The sequence below is a fragment of the Protomyctophum parallelum genome (assembly GCF_964188405.1).
Source record: "Protomyctophum parallelum genome assembly, chromosome: 22".
Taxonomy (NCBI): Eukaryota; Metazoa; Chordata; class Actinopteri; order Myctophiformes; family Myctophidae; genus Protomyctophum; species Protomyctophum parallelum.
The window spans coordinates 28235307-28258851 of record NC_139714.1 but is presented as its reverse complement, the minus strand read 5'-3'; the positions used below and the strand labels follow the sequence as shown (position 1 = coordinate 28258851).

General features: G+C 41.5%; 2 protein-coding genes across 2 annotated transcripts in view; both read right to left on the bottom strand.

The window, feature by feature from the left end:
- Positions 1–990: 990 nt before the first annotated feature.
- Positions 991–9479, bottom strand: ca9 (carbonic anhydrase IX; the record flags this gene model as incomplete). The annotated part of the gene is made up of 9 exons (XM_083794619.1): positions 991–1022; positions 1226–1246; positions 3694–3820; positions 4354–4511; positions 5096–5162; positions 7851–7943; positions 8627–8769; positions 9097–9270; positions 9377–9479. 9 exons carry the CDS (start codon positions 9477–9479, stop codon positions 991–993), a joined length of 918 nt encoding a protein of 305 aa, XP_083650745.1.
- A 7987-nt stretch (positions 9480–17466) lies between these two features.
- The window catches only part of plxnc1 (plexin C1), a 53786-nt gene continuing 47707 nt past the window's right edge, over positions 17467–23545 (bottom strand). Inside the window, exons 34-35 of the mRNA XM_083794618.1 lie at positions 23096–23170; positions 17467–18751 (exon numbers count right to left, since the gene is read on the bottom strand). Coding sequence (XP_083650744.1) covers positions 18647–18751; positions 23096–23170 — 180 coding nt within the window. The 3' untranslated portion in view covers positions 17467–18646. The remainder of the gene's footprint in view (positions 18752–23095; positions 23171–23545) is intronic.

The following is a 23545-nucleotide window of genomic DNA, read 5'->3' as shown; positions in this document are numbered from 1 at the left end:
ATAGTTATGGTGGGGATCCTTTAGGATTTTAACAATTTTGATTCCTTAACGGTCCCCTTACAGGTCTGTAACTTAGGAGTGTACAAATGGAACCAAATGGATCGATTTGTACACTCTGAGTTATGGTGGTGGATGAAATTAAAATGTTTAAGAACTTGTAGTTGTATACATGACGACGACAGGCCCGGAAGATATTAGGTCCATTCATTTTCCCCATAGACGTTTCAAAAACTATTTATTTAAAAACCGTTTAAGCCTCGGACAAAGCCAACTTATCTTATTGTGACAAATCATGAACACGTTTTTAGTTTTTCTCCTTTCTAATTATTTTTGATCGGCCCAAAGCATTGTGTGTGTTGTCATGATCTGTCACAACAAGAGTTGGCTTTGTCCGAGGCTTAAATGTCTTTAAATAATTACTTTTTGAAACGTCTATGGGGAAAAATGAATGGGGAATTCATTCTGAATTCTCTCCCAGGCCTGTCGTCGTCATGAAATGGGGTGGGTCTGTGACGCTCTATAGAAGACGTGAGGTCCACAAACTCCACATACCAACTCGGACAGTGTTATAGTTCTGGAAAAAACATAACGATGCCAAATGTGATGGAACCTATTCCAGTTCCTCAATGTTGGAGGAACGTGGTTCCTCCGGTTCCGGATGCCAACCCTAGACTTGCAACCAGTCCCTATTCTGGGCATGTCCGAGTATGCGCAAATTAGCCGATTTACAAGCCCAGAAATTGGGCGGGTCAACACGTTGGGTTATGACATACTTGTCATAGAACCATGAACAGTCTGAATGTCCATACTGTACCTGGAGTGTGTTTTCCGCTGACGGCACCAAAACACAGTCAATATGAGCAGTGTAACAGCAAAGAGTAGCCCAAACGCTACAGCAAGGATATCACCTGTCAACAAAATAAATGTTTAGAGACATATAAGCTGCTTCACTCACTCCATGTGAATAGTTAATACTATTGTTACAGCTTGCTAACTGTGCCATTCATTTCCAGATCCAGATCCTGTGTTTACATATATGACACAATGACACAGGAACAGGAAATGCATTTCTTTAATTTATATTCAAAGATTTTCATTATTGAAGCAAACAGCAAAATAATATAGTAGTATAATATATTCACTAACATAAACGAGGAAAACTTCCAATAAACAGAGGTTTAAAATAATGTATTAATTTAAAAGGAGACATTTTATAATAACTTACCTTTCGGCAGGCTCTCTGTGGCTGTACAAGAAAGAAAGAAAGAAAGAAAGAAAGAAAGAAAGAAAGAAGGGTATCAGTAGTGAGTAGCCTAGTGTTTAATGTGTGATATTATAATCAAAATCAAAGGCAGCCTCAACTACTGATAATACTACTGATAATACTGTGAAATCAAATAACTTATTAAAGCAGCACTATGTAACTTTTATAATGAATACAAAAAATGAAATTTTGTCCAATCTGAGTATTTAATAAAATATAACTTATACAATTGGGGTGGTTGTATTTTGTCTCCCTGGCCTGGTCTTCTATTGAGACATTTATATCATGTCACTGTCAAAGGTCATGTTGTCTCACCTAGGCACAGGGATCTGACACGAATTTTGACCTGATGGTCAAGATTCAATTCATCCCCTGCGCTGTTAAAAAGAAATCTGAATATGTATGGCTTCAATTAATTATGTTGAACAGAACTACAGATGGAAGTCAGAACATGCACGCAGGGGCTTGTTTATAAATATAGAGTAATCTAAAGCTAGTGTTTATTTTGACATCACATGCTGTGTTGTTCTTATACCATGCACTCCAGTGGATGAATGGACATCAATACCGGCAGCCTTGGACTCATCATGGCGCGCTGGAGAGACACCTTCAAAGACAAATTGCAATGGAATCAAAGATATATATATATATATATATATATTAGAGCTGGGACTCGATTAAAAAAAATAATCTAATTAATCAGAGGCTTTGCGATTAATTCATCTAGATTAATCGCATTTTAATCGCATATCAATATTCAACCCGAGAACAGCGAGAAACCTTTTTTTTTTATGTTTTTTGGTATCCCAGTGAATCAACGAATAGTGACTACAGGATACCACTCATTTTCAACATTTTACTGTCATTAATATACCTGTTGTGGAAATAATAATAAAAAGTCACCCGATTCTGTGTTGCCTGGAACTGGAGGTCTGAAAAAAAATAGTAACAGTAACAAGTACATCTCAGTGACATCACAAAGCTGTACTTATTCATATTGTTACTGTTTTTTGTCAGACCTCCAGTTCTAGGCAACACAAAATGGGGTGACTTTTTATTCTTTCCAGTTTTCAGTACTATAGAAAAGCGCCCAGTGAGAAACGTTCCGCGGTGAAAAAAAAGGTGCGATTAATTTATCTGTAGTTAATCGCGATTAATTGTTCTGTAGTTAATTAATCTAAATTAATCGCAATTAGTCCCGGCCCTAATATATATATATATATATATATAGGCCTATAGGTCTGCTAATTAAGGATGAAACCAGAAAAGCCTTTCAGATTGTTTCCAATGGTGTCCTCACATACTCAATTCATCAAAAGAGTTATTGGCAGACAAATATACACAATTATACAAAAAACATCATAAAGGAGAAAATAAATATGTACAGCAACCAGCTCGGCTTGTAGATCTGCTACTTACAAATTGCAAAAGTTAAAAGAAGGTATGTTTTGTAATAATACTCAAAGTAATTGAGTAAATGCACAAGTTACTTTCCACCACTGATAACAACTGATTGCTATCAGAAGTTCAGAACATAGAGATGTTTAATATAAAACAAAATGCACTTACTGCACCTGAAGTAGGTGCTTCAAGAAGCTGAATTTGTACGAGTTGAAGGTGACATTTGCATGTGCAGACTGTAGAGTGTGTGTTGTGCTGTTGTAGCTCGTCACACTACGTATAGGCTACTTGTATCTGACGTGAGCATATTGGCTTCGTTTACTTCACGAGATAAGACATTCCAACCTTGACAAGGACACGGCTATGTGAACATGCAACGTTAACACCAGACCACATGCATACGCACATTGCAAGGCCCACTCATTACCATGCAGTCAGTGGTGCGAAAAGTACTCAGATTTTGTTTAGTTCACACTGCACTACTGTCATTTCTTGAAATCGTCTGTGTATTGAAATGACGTGATAAGAGACAGGACTATCACGTCACGAAAAGACAGGATGCTTTCTATTTTTCTTTTTTCTTGTAAATAAACAACTTACATCCAGTCAGTCAGTGTGCAATGCGGGCGGGAGGGAGACAGGGAGTTGTCATTTCCCTGGTCGGTCATGCAGTTAAATATTATTCAAGTATTCCAAACATGACGAACATATAGGCTACTACTACTACTGTAGGTAATAATGGAAGGAATTATCCCCTCACAGAACCTGAAAACGATACTGGAGGACCCGCAGCACACACACACACACACACACACACACACACACACCTCCCTTCAAGCTCACATAATGTTGGCATTGCAGCACATTGTGAGCTTGTAGATCTGATATTTTGGCTAAATAAAAACTAGAGTAAAATGTTAGGGATTAGTGCTGAATTTGCTGTCAAATTCAACACTATCTACCAGGCAAAAATACTGTAGGATGCATGTTGCAATACTACTGTACGTAGCATTGTCTTTTTTTCTTACCTCCAGGACTGGAGGTGTCAGTGAAAGATGCCAAGACGCTTCTTCCATGGAGCAGTTGTGGCACTCTGAAGTTCTTGTTGAGCTGCCGGCTCTGGTCTGCTTTAAGAGTCTCTTCAAGCGCTGCCATCTGTAAACATGACGTTTTTATCACAGAAAATCAACAATCGACCCTCTCTCTCACACGTTTCTGTTATTATGAATATTGACCGCCATTTAAAAAACTATTGTTTATTAATCGTAATCCAGGCAAATGTTTGAAAGTTATATCACCCAGCCCTACGTTGAGGGGAGCATACTTCCAGACGCATTTTGAAGTATTTAAACAAATGACAGGGACAAGTTTGCTTACGATACTTCTGCACCAATTAAGACCTGAGGCTGATTCTACAAAATGCCTTCTAAATCTTAACAGTTTTCTGAAAAACCTATGTTGCTATGGTTCTCAAAACATTCTCATGGACCCCCAAAATGATTTGGCCGCCGCCACGGACTCACATCTCCAAATGTTTTCTTCACGCTTTTTGCTATACTTTTACAGATTGAATCGAAAACTCACTCAAATTGGTACACATTAACTGTGGAATCATGATTAAAATGTGTCTGTCAGATTTTGCCTGATTGGCTTCCGATTGGCTAACGGTAGGTGGACAAATGACTGACTTGTCGTCTAGACAGAGAGACAGTGTCGTTAAAGAGCGTCCACGTGACCGTCTGGAAGCAAGGGGGCGTGGTCAGAGATCCTGTGTATCTGTAGAACCGACGCAGGTCGTTGGGAAGCAGATGGCGCACGTTGAATCCTGGGATCTCTGTATTCGACTCTAAAGCAAGGACAAGAAAGATTTTAAAATGTTGAATGTGTATTAAAAATACGGTATTCAGGTCTAAAACAGGGGTCTTCAACACTGATTCTGGGACCCCTAGGGCATTGGTTCCCAACCTTTTTATACTTAAGGACCACAGCAGAAAATATTTGGCTCTCCAAGTCCCTCCATAATAACTGATGGAAAAATACAGGAGCGTATACCTACCACTAGAGGGGGGCTCAAGTACCACCAGTGGTACTTGAGTGAGAGAGATAGAGATAGAGATAGAGATAGAGAATTTACATTTGAAGCCTAGCATCTAAGGAGAACTTTAGCCAAAAGAATAGCAGATGTACTGTACAAGCTAGCTCACAACGTCTCAGGCTGCGACTCTGTGAGACCTTGTGAGCTTGTAGATTGGCTATTTTAGGCAAACACAGGTGGAGAACGAAGCCATCCATGAAATGTATGCAAAAGTTTAATCTGCAACTTAATTTTGTACAATTTGTAGTGGGGGTCCCTGCTTCATCTCTATCTCAGATAGGGAATCCTTGGGCTGAAAAACATTGAACGGCTGAAAAAATAGCAATGTAGTTTACCTTCAATGCTGACATCAGTAAGTGCAGCCAGAATCTTTTCATACTCCTTATTCTCATGGAGACCAATCTGCAAGTGAAAGAAAGACATTTTAAAGTTAGTTGCATTATGTCATGAAATGATGCCATTTGTCAGTTACTGGCAGTGGTGTACGTCATTGTCTCAGTCTGACTGTCTCATGTAGTCCATTGAGTGTCTCATGTAGTCCATTGACTGTCTCATGTCTATTCCATTGACTGTCTCATGTATATTCCATTGACTGTCTCATGTAGTCCATTGACTGTCTCATATAGTCCATTGACTGTCTCATGTCTATTCCATTGACTGTCTCATGTAGTCCATTGACTGTCTCATGTAGTCCATTAACTGTCTCATGTAGTCCATTGACTGTCTCATGTCTATTCCATTGATGGTCTCATGTAGTCCATTGACTGTCAAATGTAGTCCATTGACTGTCTCATGTAGTCCATTGACTACATTGACTGTCTCATGTAGTCCATTGACTGTCTCACGTCTAGTCCATTGACTGTCTCACGTCTAGTCCATTGACTGTCTCATGTAGTCCATTGACTGTCTCATGTCTATTCCATTGACTGTCTCATGTCTATTCCATTGACTGTCTCATGTAGTCCATTGACTGTCTCATGTAGTCCATTGACTGTCTCATGTAGTCCATTGACTGTCTCATGTAGTCCATTGACTGTCTCATGTCTATTCCATTGACTGTCTCATGTAGTCCATTGACTGTCTCATGTAGTCCATTGACTGTCTCATGTAGTCCATTGACTGTCTCATGTAGTCCATTGACTGTCTCATGTAGTCCATTGACTGTCTCACGTCTAGTCCATTGACTGTCTCACGTCTAGTCCATTGACTGTCTCACGTCTAGTCCATTGACTGTCTCACGTCTAGTCCATTGACTGTCTCACGTCTAGTCCATTGACTGTCTCACGTCTAGTCCATTGACTGTCTCATGTAGTCCATTGACTGTCTCATGTAGTCCATTGACTGTCTCATGTAGTCCATTGACTGTCTCATGTAGTCCATTGACTGTCTCATGTAGTCCATTGACTGTCTCACGTCTAGTCCATTGACTGTCTCACGTCTAGTCCATTGACTGTCTCATGTCTATTCCATTGACTGTCTCATGTAGTCCATTGACTGTCTCATGTAGTCCATTGACTGTCTCATGTAGTCCATTGACTGTCTCATGTAGTCCATTGACTGTCTCATGTAGTCCATTGACTGTCTCATGTAGTCCATTGACTGTCTCATGTCTATTCCATTGACTGTCTCATGTAGTCCATTGACTGTCTCATGTCTAGTCCATTGACTGTCTCACGTCTAGTCCATTGACTGTCTCACGTCTAGTCCATTGACTGTCTCATGTAGTCCATTGACTGTCTCATGTAGTCCATTGACTGTCTCATGTCTATTCCATTGACTGTCTCATGTAGTCCATTGACTGTCTCATGTAGTCCATTGACTGTCTCATGTAGTCCATTGACTGTCTCATGTAGTCCATTGACTGTCTCACGTCTAGTCCATTGACTGTCTCATGTAGTCCATTGACTGTCTCATGTAGTCCATTGACTGTCTCATGTAGTCCATTGACTGTCTCATGTAGTCCATTGACTGTCTCATGTCTAGTCCATTGACTGTCTCATGTAGTCCATTGACTGTCTCATGTAGTCCATTGACTGTCTCATGTAGTCCATTGACTGTCTCATGTAGTCCATTGACTGTCTCATGTCTAGTCCATTGACTGTCGCATAGTCCATTGACTGTTGCATAGTCCATTGACTGTCTCATGTAGTCCATTAAATGTCTCATGTCTATTCCATTGACTGTCTCATGTAGTCCATTGACTGTCTCATGTAGTCCATTGACTGTCTCACGTCTATTCCATTGACTGTCTCATGTAGTCCATTGACTGTCTCACGTCTAGTCCATTGACTGTCTCATGTAGTCCATTGACTGTCTCATGTCTATTCCATTGACTGTCTCATGTAGTCCATTGACTGTCTCATGTAGTCCATTGACTGTCTCATGTAGTCCATTGACTGTCTCATGTAGTCCATTGACTGTCTCATGTAGTCCATTGACTGTCTCATGTCTATTCCATTGATGGTCTCATGTCTATTCCATTGACTGTCTCATGTAGTCCATTGATGGTCTCATGTCTATTCCATTGACTGTCTCATGTAGTCCATTGATGGTCTCATGTCTATAGTCCAGTGGTTCCCAACCCTTTCTGGGCATACCGTAGTTGAAAATGTGGAAGGCATTTGTCTACTCAGTCTGTGTCTCAGAGGGCTGTGGACAGTTCAGAAAGCTGCCCTATAGTGACATTATCGATGGAGAATCCAAACTAATAGGAAAGAGAGTGGTTAAGTGCACAGGCTTTCTATTTCTTGAAAGTTAGCATTCTAATAGTTCTAAAAAAAATAAAAAAAATAAAGCCACAATTATTTCACTTGTAGTCAGGTTTCTGAAGTGTCCACAGCCCTCCTATATGATACGCATACCGAGTAGAATATTTATTTTTACCATTTTATCATGAGCATTAGTGAAACATTACTGACCAGCATTTTAGAAAGCAATTTGATTGGCCTTGGTTAGTTGGCTTGTAGAGTGGTAGGCTTTGTTTTAGTAGGCTACTCTTGAAACGAGCAAATATTACTTTTGAATCCACTACATTTGATTTCTAGGAAAGGACCCTGGACCCAAACTGCTCACATGCTAAGGCCTACTCACCCCAATAAAGGCTCCTAGTACAGCCAGTCCGTCCGCCTGGCTGGCTGCCTCTGCCAGGCCTGCATATTTAGAGTTGTAATGAACAATATGCATCTGGTGGGAAATCAAAACATAGCCTACACTGTTAACTCATCCTGTTGCATACAAGCTCCATGTATGTAGGTGTGCAACTAATGTAACTAATCTATTTAATAAAAAGGAAAACAAAATTAATTGATTTTAATATAAAGGATATATTTTTGGGGAAAAAACATTTTGCTTTTTGAAAATGACCGGTATACAAGCTTTTGTGACCCGGCAAAAACCAGTATGCACATAAGGTTCAGTGTTGGTAAACACTTCGGTAAGTCAGTAGCCAGAAGCTTGTTCCTGGCTATGTGCATCACGTTTGCAGGAGGACGTATAATAATAACAAAAGCAAAAGCTTTGAATAATTATAGACATTAATAGTAAAAATCTGAATCTGTGTCGAATGTGGAGAAACCACTCTAACTACTTAGTAGTGAATAGCCATTTACATAGATTTTTTATTAGGATTTGATTATTTTATACAGTTGACAGTTTGTGAATTTTGCCAATAAACCAGATTTGCAGTGGGGTTTGAATCATTTCAAAGCCTGTATATATAGTAAACCAGTATGCAGATGAGGTTAGACATAGGTCAAAGTGGTAACACTTCGGTATGTCCAACATTCAGTAGCAGTAGGTATGTACGTGAGATTAGACATTACGTTGCAAAAATAGTACACCATATAGCCACGGTACAGCAGCCTCACCTCTGCAGGGAAATGCACTTGGTCTATAGTGTGTTCTGACCCAGGAACTGCCACCGTGCCCCAGTGGAAATGCAGCTGAGCAGCGTGGAACGTGGTGTCGAAGCCGCTCACAATCTGCAGGCTGTCCGGGAGCTGCAGCTGTACTGTGAACCATAGAACAGTGTTTCTCAAAGTGGATGCCGTGGCTCACACAACGCGCCACAAGTGGTTAGACGCAGAGGTATTAAAGTTATTTTGAATCTGTCCTATAATGGAAACAGATGTCTCTGCAATGTCTAACATAAAAATCTACATTTTGCTGATGTACAGAAATAATACAAAGGCATATACTGTATACTCCTTGGACCTTAATCAAATCAACCAGCTCACAATGCTTGACGATGCAACTAATTTTGAGCTTTTGGATCTGTAATTTCCCCCCTTTTCTTTTAGAATCGATTACATTGATTAACGGTTCCACCTGTACTTACATGTGTGCCCATTGTTGAACAGCGTCAGACCTGCTGGCTCACTGGTCAGATCGTAACCGTCCAGCGTGATGGCAGGCAGACTGGGGTCAAAGGTCACCCCATTGGTGTCAACATCGATGGGTGACTGGGACGTCCCACTGCAGTGCTTGAAAGCACTGGACCACGACTCCTGATCTGTTCAACCAATCAGAATGCTGGACATAAGTATATCGTTGCTGTCGGACAGAAACGTATCTTCATATTTCGACTATAGTCGTTATGTCAATTGATTCGTCCCAACACAACTGCCAGTGAGGAGCGCCCACCGGGAGGACAGAGCCTTCCAACACTCCCTCCTGACAGGTGCCGCCAGAGCCCGTAGGAGGACGTGCAGCGACAAACATGATATCGCCCTCCCTGCCCGGCTTCCCTCCCCTGAACCCGGGCCAATGCTCTATATGCATCTAACTCTGCATTCAGCTTTGGGCCGCCGCTGCACTTCCGGTCACCATCCGACTCATTTTTTATTTTTTATATATTTTTTATCCCACGATTCTGTAACCCATTTTTCACCCCTGTGTCAATCGTCTAATGTGATCCTGGGCTCTACACACCCACCACCAACCTAGTCCCAGTATGTGGGGGACAAGGGGAGAGCAACGGACTTGAACTCATGCTTCCTTCATGCCTGAGTGTCCAAGTTGCTCCTTTCCACCTGACAGGGGGGAGTTTGCCTGGTTGGACGTAGTGCGTGGAAGGAACACGTTATTCCAACCAGTTCCTTTCCCCTCCATCAGGCACCCCGGATGGCCAGGGGGAGGCAGTTTAGAGACCAAGATTACTGCATGTTTTTTGTGAGGGACCCTAGTATAGGGGACACGGGGAGAACATGCAAAATCCACACAGAAAGGCCCTTTCGCCAACCCCGCCTCGGGTATGGGCCCTGATGATGCGGAAGAGGAAACACACCGCCAACAAAACGTTATCGAGTCGAGTTCTTTAAACCACACTATTTTATTTGATGTCGTGGTTTTTCATATAGTTTGTATTTGCATTTGTGTGGCGACGTTGACATGACGACATGAGTTAATAACGTCTTCAAATGTCATTTTACGGACCTTTTAACGGCAGCTCTTCCAGTTGTTGCACTGCTGCCTCCCACTAACCCTGCAATCTCACTGCTAACTCACCCACTGACTATCTCCCTCCCACCCTTCTCCCTTTCCCGCTCACGCGTGAGCGCACAATATCTGTACCATAGCTACTTCTCTTTATCGCACTCACACACGCACGCTCTGGTGTAAAACGTGCAAGGTGCAAACGCAGTTAGCCGGAACGTGATTGCAGGCAGTTTTTAAATGTAGGCCAACCAAAATACATGGGTCTAAAATATCAGAAACACTTTGAACATCCACTATCAATGAGTCAGCTGGCAACCGGAAATACACAAAGCATTGAAAGCTTGTAGATTTGATTTTATTCTTTTTTTTTGTGAAAGTGGGTCACTACATTTGTTCCAATTAGGGCATTCATTTACAAACAAATGAAACAATAAATGAATGGATATAAAGTTTCTGCCTGACAGCAATGACATCCAAGAACAAATCGAAATGCAACTGTAAAACAACTTCACCATACTTGCCTTCATATCCCCAATGTTCATGAGATGCACCTGGAATTGACAAAAGGCATAAAGAATTAAGCAAGGAAGGCAAATTCATAGAAAGATCAAACAATGGAACAAGTATGATTGATAAATGATTCATCACCAAGAATGGCATTGGCATCTAATACTAATAGCAATGATTAGTATCACATAGTCATAGACGGCTATTTAACACTTAAAACAAATATCACTTACTGTACAAGTTACAAGTAACCCCTTTAACATTGGGATGGGCCTCAACCGGTGGCAGTGCGTAAACAGCTCTTATCGTTGTTAACATGCTTAATAAGGTTTGACCTTTGATTGGCTTCCAAATCTTATCTTAGTGACGACTCATTAGGTCTTGTATCTTATCTTTCATTTCTATGCTGATGATACCCAATTATATCTATCTGTGGCTCCAGATGATCCCTGTGCTTTAGACCCGCTGCTTACCTGTCTGTCTAGCATCAAATGTTGGATGAGTGAGAACTTTCTCAAGCTAAATGAGGACAAGACAGAAGTTCTCATAATCGGTTCTAGTGAGCAGAAAGAATCAATATTAAGCAGACTTGGCAACCTGACTGTAGACAGTAACAGTACAGTAAAGAACCTGGGGGTTATTATTGATTCCGAATTGAATTTTAATTCACACATTAATCATGTTACCAAGATTGCCTTTTTTCACCTTAGAAATATTGCACGAATCAGAGCCTATGTGTCCTTGGACGATGCAAAAACGCTAATCCACGCCTTTGTTTTTTCTCGGCTTGATTACTGCAATGCACTTTTTTCAGGACTGCCTAAGAAAACAACTGACAGATTACAACTTGTCCAAAATGCAGCAGCCAGAGTTTTAACTAGAACTAAGATGAGAGAACATATTACTCCTATACAAATAAAGTTTTATTATTCTTCTTATTATTATTATTATTGGACTAACGTTTCTCTACTAACATACCAGGAAGGCTTACGTTTGTCACTGTGACATAAATAATTAAATTTTCCACCTAAAATTTCTAATATTATATTGAAGTGAATGTACAGTTCCAAGTATGCCAAACCAATAGTCAAAGACGACGTACATTTCTATACCTGTCCAAGGGATTTCCTTGGTAAACCAACTAGGCTTATTTAGAGAATTATACTTGAGGTTTAAACAGAAACATTTACAAAATTGTCAAGAAAGACAAATGTTTTTTTTCCACGATTTCCCATTCCCATTGTTTCACCCAGTGTCAATTATCTAATGTAATCCTGGGCTCTACACCCCCTCTGCCAACCTGGGGAGAGAAAGGGACTGACCTGCATGCTTCATTCAATGCATGAGGAGTCCAAGCCACTGCTTTTCACCTGACAGGGGGGAGCTTCCCCGGTTGGACGTAGCGCTTGGAAGGACCACGTTATTCCAACCAGTACCTTTCCCCTCCATCAGGTGCCCCGGCTGGCCAGAGGGAGGTAGTTTAGAGACCAGGATTACTGCATGTTTTTTTGTGAGTGTACTACCTACAGGAGACACAGGGAGAACATGAACACAGAACTCCACACAGAAAGGCCCTTTGGCCAACCCCACCTCGGGTATGGGCACTGATGACGCGGAGGAGAGAACACACCCCCAGCGCCCAGCCCCCAGCCCCCATCTGTGAGGCGACAGCACTACAGACTGCGATACCGTGCCCCTCAGGAAAAACTGTCTTCAATAACATAACAGAGGCGTTATTGAATTTCCCTCAATAAAATTGACCACTTAAGCCATTTAAAAGAAATGGAAGGAAGGAAAAATGTGAAGGTGCTTCGAAAATGTTTGCCTAAAAACGATATGATGAAAATTAAGTTGATCTGTGTGTACACATATATATATATATATATATATGCTTATATTGTAACATAAGAATTGTAAGTTAACTATTGTGTTTACTTTAAAACAGAAAGTGGTACAAGTGGTCGACCAACACTGTTAGATAGTGGTTGTCTAAACAACCACTATCTAACAGTGTCTAAACTTTAGACCGATAATTTAACCTACCGGTATATGATCCCAGATGACTATGCTATGTATGTAACGTACTGCCTGCACGTGTTTGCCTTGTATCATGCTAAATGCTTAAATTGTCAATTGCACTGCTGTTGTGCAGTGCAGACTCTCTTTTAAACCAGCACCAGCGACAAAATTGATGCGTGCAAACCCATGAAGGATATTGGACCCCATAATTCCCAATTTAATATTGCAATCATATATCAAACTAATCAAATGCTCATTTAATGTTCTGCTAGAAGCCTGAGAAGCCTGTCTGTCTGGAGACTGTGATCACCTCCAGGCTCTCCTAGCAGACACCCCAGGACGGGCCACCTGGCACTGGCAGTTGATTATAATTGTAGTGGCAAGCTCAAAAGACTTTGCCACTCTGCTGGGCACATAATATAAACCCTTTTTGACGCGTTCAAATTATAATGCCCAGGCATTGACTGCTGTATAGGGTGAGGTTCCCATTTATTCAACACATTAGGTATTACAGCAGTTTTCTTTATGCAAAATTAAATGAGACGGTAAAAACCGTGTGATCTCTAGCCTGTGCCCATACCTTCCAAACCATCAACCTGGCTTGTTGCACCCGTGTTCCTGTGACACACACCCCCCATGGTGAACCCGCCCATCTAACGGGTTAAGGGCGCACACAGGCAGAATGGCTCCTTCAATAATAAAGATAGCAAATGGACTAATTTACATTCTAAGGCTCCAGGTTGAAGTGTCAATCAAAACAGTATGGTGATAAAAATAAATGTACAAATGACTTGATTTAATCAGAATGATTGAAGGAACTTTACCTTCCAGGGGGGTGAGCCATACCTTTGGTTGCTTTGAATGCCAGCATCAGTGTTTTGTATTCTGTGCGGGCATAGAGAAGGGGAACCACACCATATAGCCCTCAGCATCAGCCACACAGTGATTGAATGGTCAGGTGACTCACCCTTGGACTGGCTCCCCCCCTGCTCTTCCTCTGAAGAGGAAGAGGATGATGAGCTGGAGGCGCCATATGGCAGCAGCACACCAACAAAGAAGAGAACGTGGACGAGGATCCTTAGCTTCATCAACATCACTACGTTTGGCTTCACTGAGAACTTCCTTTGATGTCCCTCTCCCTGCCTCACAAGCTCTCTCTCTCTACACACACACACACAATCTCTCTCTCTCTCTCTCTCTCTAACTCTCGTACTCACAATTCTCTCTCTACACACACACACTCTCTAACTCACAATTCTCTCTCTCTCTCTCTCTCTCTCTCTGAATGGAGACAGCCAATCAGGACACTAGACTCCCCCCACATTTCAAACTTTAACTCCACTCTACATCTCAGAGTGTTGCACATTTTAACTTTTTACAATTTGACAGGTTTTGCAGTTTCATTCAAAATACATCACTTAAGCCCAATTTTACCAATCTACACGTTTGCGATGTGTCTGCGATGTGATACATTGTACCATTATGCTATTTATTGATTGAATACTAGCCCCGCCTAGGGCCTAGGCTTGTTTCCATTGTGGTCCTCTGTATAATATTGGAATCGGTCAGAATCAGTATCAATTTCATAACCGTGCACCCCTAAGGTAGACTTTTATTTTGATGCCAATACAATACTTGTGTAGTTTTACTCAAAGAGTAAATAATTGCATAGTTGTACTTGTAACAGACAGAGATAGCCTATTTCTATATTGTGGTAGTGCCATTTTTACCCAAGACATCAGAGTACTTCTACCACTGGTGCTTCAGGAACACCTTTCAGGATCCTGCATCTCTTTCCATATGGACTGCACAAGTTAAGAACAATTAAGTACAAACAAAAGGGACAAAGTACAGTGTCAAAGTCTCAAGCCCGTATACATTCTGCATGTCTCCTGCATGCTTACTATGGAAAGGTCCACGCATGAAACTGATGTACGCCAGTGTACCAGAACAGATGCCTACCTACTTATAGGTTAACTGCTGTAAATGTTTAACTGTCCATAGATTACTCGACATATATTATCCACTGGGTAAGTTGGCTGACACTATACATATCAGCCTCACAGCCAGGGCGGAAGAAGTACTGACATGTTTTACAAGCTCTCAGCACTCGCATGACTGAAGTAAAAGATTGTATAACTAGCCGCTTAAATTCATATTAAGAAATGTTTCAGCTGTAAAAGAAAATCTGAGATGACGGAATGATGATGGAGACTGATGGACGATGATGGTCATAGAAGGGGAACCTTTAGCCCCTTTCGGGACCCTCGGTTACCGTTTCTGAATTTTGGACGTCGGTACCCCAGGGTCCCTCAGTACTTATTTCACTCTCCATGGGAGACAGATGTTCATACCCTCCATTGACGTCATGCTACGCTCCGTCCATCGGAGTGATTGGATCATCTGCTGCACCTGGGTGGAGTTTAATAGCAAGCTGTATGCGCAGGCACAAGCACACAGGCACAAGCGCACACACACACACACACACACACACACACACACACACGTTTTTATATTTCAAATTAAATTATCATGAATAAATGATAAACGATTAACGAAACACTAAAAGAAGAGATAAAACATATAGCGACAGACAGGATTCTTGCTATAGCAATTGTAATTCATGCATTTTTGTAGGGTATAATTATAAGAATATTTTAAAACCAGTATCAATGGACACAATGTCAATATGAAGTAGGGCGGGGTCCTAAGGGAGGTTCCAGGGGATCCGGGGACCCCCAGGGGTCCTTGGGGTGGCTCCAGGGGGTCCCCATGCAGTAAAATAGCAGATCTACAAGCTGCACATCTGATATTTTTTAAATGTTTTGGAAAAATGTTGAAAAATGTTTGGAAAAGTTTGAATAATATTGAATTTCTTAAAATAATTCTTCTCTGATCTGGGCGGTCCCTGGTACAACACATGTTCAGATGGGGGTCCCTGGTACAACACATGTTCAGATGGGGGTCCGTGGTACAACATGTGTTCAGATGGGGGTCCGTGACATTATTGTGGGGGTCCTTGAAGTTGAACTGCTTGACATGAAAAGTTTTGGGAAACACTGATTTGCAGCACCCATAATAATCTTCAGACAGACTCATGCAATGTCCGCTGGTTAACACTAGATGGCGGCAAAACGTCGGTCTTCCAGTTAATCGACCTGAAGGTAGTCTCTCAAGACAGACTGTTGACTCACGTCAAGAACAACAGGTTTTCCCGAATATTTGAGATGGGATGCTCAGATTGCCCTGAAGGTGAATTAAATCCCATTAAATGGCCACCTTCCAATGCAGCCAACACCAAACATGTTCCCAAAGTGGGGTCCCTGGCTGAGGGAGTTCCAGGGGGTCCCCAGCTACATGATAGTTTGGAACCAAATGGACCATTGTGGGTCTGTAACTCAGATAGTATACAAATGGAACCAAATGCACCCGATTTGGTTCCATTTTGTACACTCTGAGTTAAAATAACTGTCCCAGAGATAGAAATGCCATTAAATGGGGGGTCCGTAGACTAATGCATGTCAAACTAGATTGTTGACCATAAGAATGGAAATTACCGCTGTGAGAAATGTAGAAAAGAATTTCCTGAGTTCGAATATAGACTCATATAGCAGACTTATATAGCAGACTTGTTTACAAGAGGGTCCACCTTGTTCAATTCATCAAAACATTTAGAGACGTACAAAAGACACTTCTATAATAAAAACAACAGAACAGGAATACAATCCAGTGACTTTATATGCCTGTCCTGCTCTTGTACCTCTTATGAATTACGGGCAGGGCCCCCCCAAGTACTTTTAACTTAAAAGTACATAAGCTTTTTAAACTTTTAAATATAAACTTGAGTTCCTTTATTAACCAATTACCATGAAAACACTAGTTTTTAACCTTTTAAGCTTAAACCCTTTTAAACTTTTTTTTCTTTTTAATGTACACCTTATTATGAAATCCTTTATCTAAGCAAATAGATGAAACAAGCAACACAACAAGTCTTTTATACTTTTACTTAAAAATATGAATAAAAAAAAATATGAATCAATTGTGTCTTGTAACTCAATACAGTTCAGTTTAACAACAGGTAAATGCATTGTTCAATTTTACACTCCCCCAATGCAATGTGTGTGAAAACAACATTATTGACACGGCATATCAAAATAAAACCAAAATAAAATGAGTTTCCAACCCCCCCCCCCCCCCCCCCCCCCCTTGCAGTCCTGATACCATATTGTCCAAAAAGATATGTCTTCTATTGTGAGTCAAAGGGCAAACTTCCAGTTCAGCCAGGAGAATGGTGGTGGTGTTGTGAGAGCGCTGTGTGAGTGCCTTATGCCTTCGATGCATGTGTGGCCTACACCTTTCCATCTCTGGAGCGTATATGTGCTTAAGGGAGGGCAAAACTTTCCCCAGATTCCTTGCGAAGCCCCGTGGAAGCATGAGCGTGCGTCGCAGAGCGCATGTTCGGGTCTGTAAATTATTTTTCTATAGTATTGGAGTTTACTCGTTTTTAGTAAAGCAACCTCCTGCTGCCTCCTGCATTATGTGCAAATTCAAAACAGGTGTTAACGCAGGGCTGTTGAGTGATATCCAACGAGCACTCCCAAACTCTTATAATGAGACAAAAACTTTACAGATTAAAAGAGGATAAATCAAGCTTTCCGTACAGCTGCAATGTTGGTGAGTTTGACGTTGTTTAATACAATCAGATAGGACTTTTCTGTTTGGATGAATGGGCTGTCTATGGGAAGTTGCACCTAATTAGCACCTTGCTGGCAATATGGCCACGGTCTGAATATCATCAATGGACTTAGCTGGGCAGAGTCTGTCAGGACCCACGTTGCCAGAGGAAGGTTAGAGCGTTGCCTGGTCACTCAACCCGCTATCTGGGATGTCTTGCTTCAGGCGACGTCCTCTTCAGGAAGGTTTAGTAGCTTAAGAGATTGACTGCTTCAGCTAAACAGGCTACGTACCTCCTCCTACCCACTATCATGGTAAACTGTCCAACTAGCTCATCCAACTAGCATGCCAACAGCATACACATGCAGTCAGGCCCGCAACTCTGTCCCAACTCTGTCTGCCCAGTTTCCCCACAGTACCTCCCCAATGTCTGCAAGCCCTGCACGCAGTCACAGTGACGCTGGAAAACGTCCTTGTAACTCCTTGCCCAAATCACTGTTCATCAACCAGTCCAACACTTGCAACTCAACTCTACAGATTATTTTGTCACTAATCTGGTAAAGACAACAACGTGTGACAGACTGTGTTACATTCTCTTCAGCAAGCATTGTTCCTCTTCTTCAGTCTGTGCTGCTCTGCTCTCCCTCTCCCCTAATTATGCAATGCCGCACAACTGTGCCAAATCTGCGCACGCACGCGCTCACTCACACACTCACTCACTCACTAACTCACACACGCGCACGTGTGCGCCAAGACTTTGTGCAACAGTAGGCTGTAGAAAAAGAATGAATCTCTCCGGGGGAGAAGCAATTAACCATGCCCACTTAGGAGACCATTTTTGTAGGATTTGTGTACCATTTTTGCCTCTAAAGTGGGGTCGACTATCTTCAGTATATTAAACAATCACACTCGTGTGAACCGAGTGGTGCGATTCCGTGTGGGTGTCCCCGGGGGTCCCCGGAACCTCCAGACCCACAGGAACGCGTCCAGGGTGTCGGCCCGGTTCCGGTGAGCCACCCCGCGTCCGAAACGGTTGAGAAATGACAGAGTTACCGTGTTGACTGACAGCTGTTAACTGACAGAGTGGTATTCTCTCTCCCTTCTCTCTCTCTCTCTCTCTCTCTCTCTCTGTTTCTAGCTCAACAGCGCCACTTTGGCACCTGTTGGTACCCTAAACATAGGGACATACATACAGACATACAGACATACAGAGGGACGAACATGGAGTGGCTGCTCCACTCAAAACTCTGTCAGTTCCAGGAGCAGCTCTTAAGGCCATCAAACTGCTCTTTAACGTGCTGCAGTTGCTCCATGAGACCAGCGGGGGCGCCGTTCTGCTCCAGTTTCTGCTTGATCTGAAATATATATTTTAACGAATTAAGTAAAGATGCACGATACCATCGGTAGCGCATCGGAATCGGCCATATCGGAATCGGCCATATCGGATCGGTATCAAAATAATACAGATTATTTAATCGGTTTTCATCAGCAAAAAATAAATAAAATGCATCAATAAATCAAAAGTTTCTAGTACCTCTAGTCTAGAACAAAAGCCAAATCAAATATGATATTTATTGATTGATTGATTGAATACTTTATTAACACTAGGAAGGCTGAGCAGCCGTTCTGACCGAATTTGAGATTTCAATGTTTATTTTCTCAGCCCATGGAGTCCAGAGAAAGTTCCCCTTGCATGACTTTGTCTAAATATTCGATTGAAATCATCTCTGTTTTTTTCCCCATTTGAAACTTTTTCTAAATATGATTTTAGGCATATATCTCTTACTCAGTCTGACTATATCGGCCCATTCGACCGCTCTCCCCCTTTATCCCCCCACCCCCGCACCACTCGTTCACACCTCTTCAGCTGGAGAAGTCATTGTTGCCTACACGCACTCACTTTTATTTTTTATTTTCTTCCCTCTCTTATGAATACATTATTATACACCCAATGAAAATGTACACTTCACGGATTATATAGGCCATTTGGAATTAGAACAATCGGTAGAACATTGGCCGAGAATAGCACAATAGCACATTAATTATTGCCTAAATGTACGGACTTTTCTGAAAATGGTTAATCTGCAAGCTGCCCGACATTTCAACTTGATATGTTTCGTAGAGAGGGCATAGGCCTACACAAGCCAGAATTCCGTAGTTTACATGGTATTTTGTAATACTGTTGGTCAAAGTAACTAGTTGGGCAGGCTAAATATAATAGTAGGCTATAAGCCCGTTTTCAGCTAAATGCGGAAATGTCCAGGCTAAAAAACTTATCGAACGGGAGTCGTGTTAATATTTATTTACTCGTCATTGTCATGTTCACTCCAAATAAGCAAGTATTATGTAATAAATAAATTAATTTCGTGGCTTTTTGTTCTCTTTTCTCCAGGCGCATACCCGCATCGAGATGAGCTCTGCGACAGCCGTGCTGTGCTGTTTTCAATTAAATTACTTGCAGTATAATATTAATAAATACTACATCCTATATACATTGCTTGTCTGTCTAATCATTCAAATGTTTTTCTATATGCATATTGCATAGTTTATGTAAGCCTGAATTAAAGTCTGATTACTGAGGCTTTTTCCCCGTCTCTCTCACAAACAACGAAGCCTATAAATATTGTCACCTTTATGCCTCAAAAGAACCCCCGGACATGCAAGTTCGTTTGATATTGTTTAATTCGATAACGATAGCGAATGAAAGCAAGATTCCTAAGGAATATGGAGATTTTTACATTTAATGAAACGGTTGAGAAATGAGTGTTTATAGGCTAGATAGAAATATAGCCTATAGAGCATGCATGTATGCTGAGTTCGCTCGTAGCATTTTATTGAAGAAGACTTGAATCGGGTGTGATACAGCATATGAAAGCAAATTTCCCACGGATTATGGAGATGTTTTTATTTATTTTTAAGGTTGAGAAATGAAAGAATTATGGCCGTTTCTAATCTCAAGATTTTAACAAAGAAAAGGCAAAACTAGGCTGCCATGTCTCATGCACATACATGTTGTCACCACGCGGTAAATAATGAATACTTTGTGTTAATTCAACCATGTTTATTTTTTCTTATTGTTCACAATATCAGAAAGCATGAAAGAAAGTAAATATAAAGCGAAATAAAATCAGGGAAAACACAAATCCTACGCATTAGTTTCTGTTGCTATACTTAGAGACACTTGACACATGTCATTGTAATTGTTCCCGTACATGTGCCACAAGCCCGTTTGCCACATTTGTGGCAGCTGGATAGCGTCTTGTTTCCACATCTGTCAAGCTGACACTGCCTTCGCTTCTTGGGCGTGTCTGGTGTCTGTGGGCCATCCTGTCTCCTCTTGGCAGCTCTGGGTGTTGTTTGCTGGTTCTCATGGTTCTGTGGTGTAGTAGGCAGCGGCTGCAGTGCGCTGCGCTGCTGGCGCCGAGGGGTGCGTGGTGGCATGTCCTTTTCACCCATGTGTTCCTCGCGGAGCTGTAGTGCCAAGTCCTGTAGGAACTCTCTCCTGCTGAGCTGCGGTTTGTTCAAGCACTGTTTGTACAACACATAGGCATTGATGGCAGCCAGGTCCAGAATGTTGTAAAAGACAGCCATTGGCCAACGCCTGGTGCCAAGTCTGACGCTGTAGTTTCGTGCCATCTGATCCAAAATGTCCACTCCCCATTTCGTGTCATTATAGTCCGTTACAGACTCTGGTTTCGCTTTGGGGTCTTTACCAATCACGATCGAACGGTGCATGGTGCTTAGAATGCAAACGTTTTTGTTTGCTTTGCTTTGGTAAATCGTCAGTGTGGCACCATCACTTGTCATCAGTTGTGTGTGGAACAGCTGTTCTTTTCCACGTGCGGATGGAGGCAACTCTCGCCTCTGTCTGTTCACAGTTCCAAGTATCGTTGTGTTGTTTGCTAGGAGAGACTGCCCCAACTTCATCGAAGTGAAAAAGTTATCCATTGTGATGTTTCGGCCTCTGTCGAGGAATGGTGCCACCAGCCTCTGGACCACGTCTTGAGAGAGCGGCACGCCATCACTATATATACAAATGACAGGGAGAAGGTGTAGCCTAATGGTTATTACAACGCAAAAATATATACATAATAGGCTTTGATGTAAAGACATTTTAAATGATTATTGATTATTAGAAAAGGAAAATAAATCACCTGCTGCGGTACTGGCCCTTTCCAAGGTATGGAAATCCATTCAGGAAGTATTTGCTGTCCAGGTCGGCAGCAATCCAGAACTTAATTCCAAACTTGTCTGGTTTATTGGCCATGTATTGCGTAAATCCACATCTTGCCTTGGATGGGAAGAGTTGCTCATCGACCGTGATGTTTCCTCCAGGCACATAGCAAGATATGCAGTTATCTGGCTTTGGGCCTTGTTTCCATTGTGGTACTCTATATAATATCGGAATCGGTCAGAATCGGTATCGGCAGATCATAATCTAGAATCAGATATCGGTCATAATCTCATAATCGTGCAGCCCTAAAATTAAGCCATCTTCAGATCAACCTGCAGCTCATCATGCGGTTGTCCAAATCTGACGTGATTGGAAATCGGGGACGATCACGTGATTTTCAAATCATCGAACCGTGACATCGGGACATCCCTAGTATCAATATAATAATTATTATTATATCCATATCATGATATTATACTGGATAACGTCCGTGATTTGGGATATTGTTCTGTTGTGATGATATGGCATAAAGGTGGTCTAGAAAATATATAAATCAGATCGGGAAAACAAAAATCGGTATCGGGGAAGATGCCCGAAATCAAAATCAAATGATCGGAATTGGATCAGAGCAAAAAAGGACTTGATCGGGATGTGATCCCTAACCATAACCGCACAGTAGCTCACTGCTCAATTTTGATGAATTGAACAAGGTGGACCCTCTTGTAAACAAGTCTAGTGCTTTATTGGGTCGTCAACTCACAGTTAACAGTCTTTGTATTGAGTTGTGCTTGAAATGTACTGTAATTCTGCAAACTGTTAATAAATATTTCAATCAATCAATCTCCAAAACAACAGTTCCACTTCCTCATGAACTAAAACTACTTTCAGTAAGCTCACATTTCCTGTGACTAAAATGTTACATTTTGAGAAGGTTAATAGATCACTGTGTTGTCATGAAAGCTCACCGACATCTAAACTCAACATCAGGGCTAAAACTGGGTGGAAACTATTTGTACAGTTTCCGGCAGCTTTGGCTATGCAGTGTTGATTTCGTCGACTAAAACTATGACGAAAATGAAATCGAAACAAAACAAAAACTAAGCCATGATGACTAAAAGACTAAATAATTTGACACTTTCTTCAACAGATAAAAACCTAGACTAAAATGTCAGGGAGGGACTAGTGGAGAAGAGATCCAGTAGAACTAAATGTCAGGGAGGGACTAGTGGAGAAGAGATCCAGTAGAACTAAATGTCAGGGAGGGACTAGTGGAGAAGAGATCCAGTAGAACTAAATGTCAGGGAGGGACTAGTGGAGAAGAGATCCAGTAGAACTAAATGTCAGGGAGGGACTAGTGGAGAAGAGATCCAGTAGAACTAAATGTCAGGGAGGGACTAGTGGAGAAGAGATCCAGTAGAACTAAATGTCAGGGAGGGACTAGTGGAGAAGAGATCCAGTAAAATCAAAGACTCGTGATTGGTTGCGCTAGGGTGATCTACAAGCTCTCAACACATTAGTACTTTACCTCTGTAAAATACTGCTGGAGGAACTTGTACAGATCTCTCAGGGCAGCGGATTCGTCAAATTCATTTTCATGTTTCTGAAATTGAGGCACAATTATTAAAGCACTAGCGCAAAAAACAATAAAATAAATAATACTTTGATTTCTTTCTTCACTGTAAATCAGTGGTTCTCATTTTCTCAACCAGTGGGCCCCGAGGTAGTTCCAGGTGGTCCCCTGCCAAATGATGAAAGTTGTAACCAAGTGGACCCCTTATTAGATCTTTAACTCTTGAGAATTCGATTTCATTTTACACTTTCAATTTATAGTACAATTATTCTGCATTCTCCAATTGTGTAGACTTTCATTTTTTTCTGTTGGTTAATAACACATTACTCTGTGGCGTGACAAACCGGGAATACAAATTGTATCATATTCTTATTTTGCTTTACAGCCACTTTAAGTACAACAAGT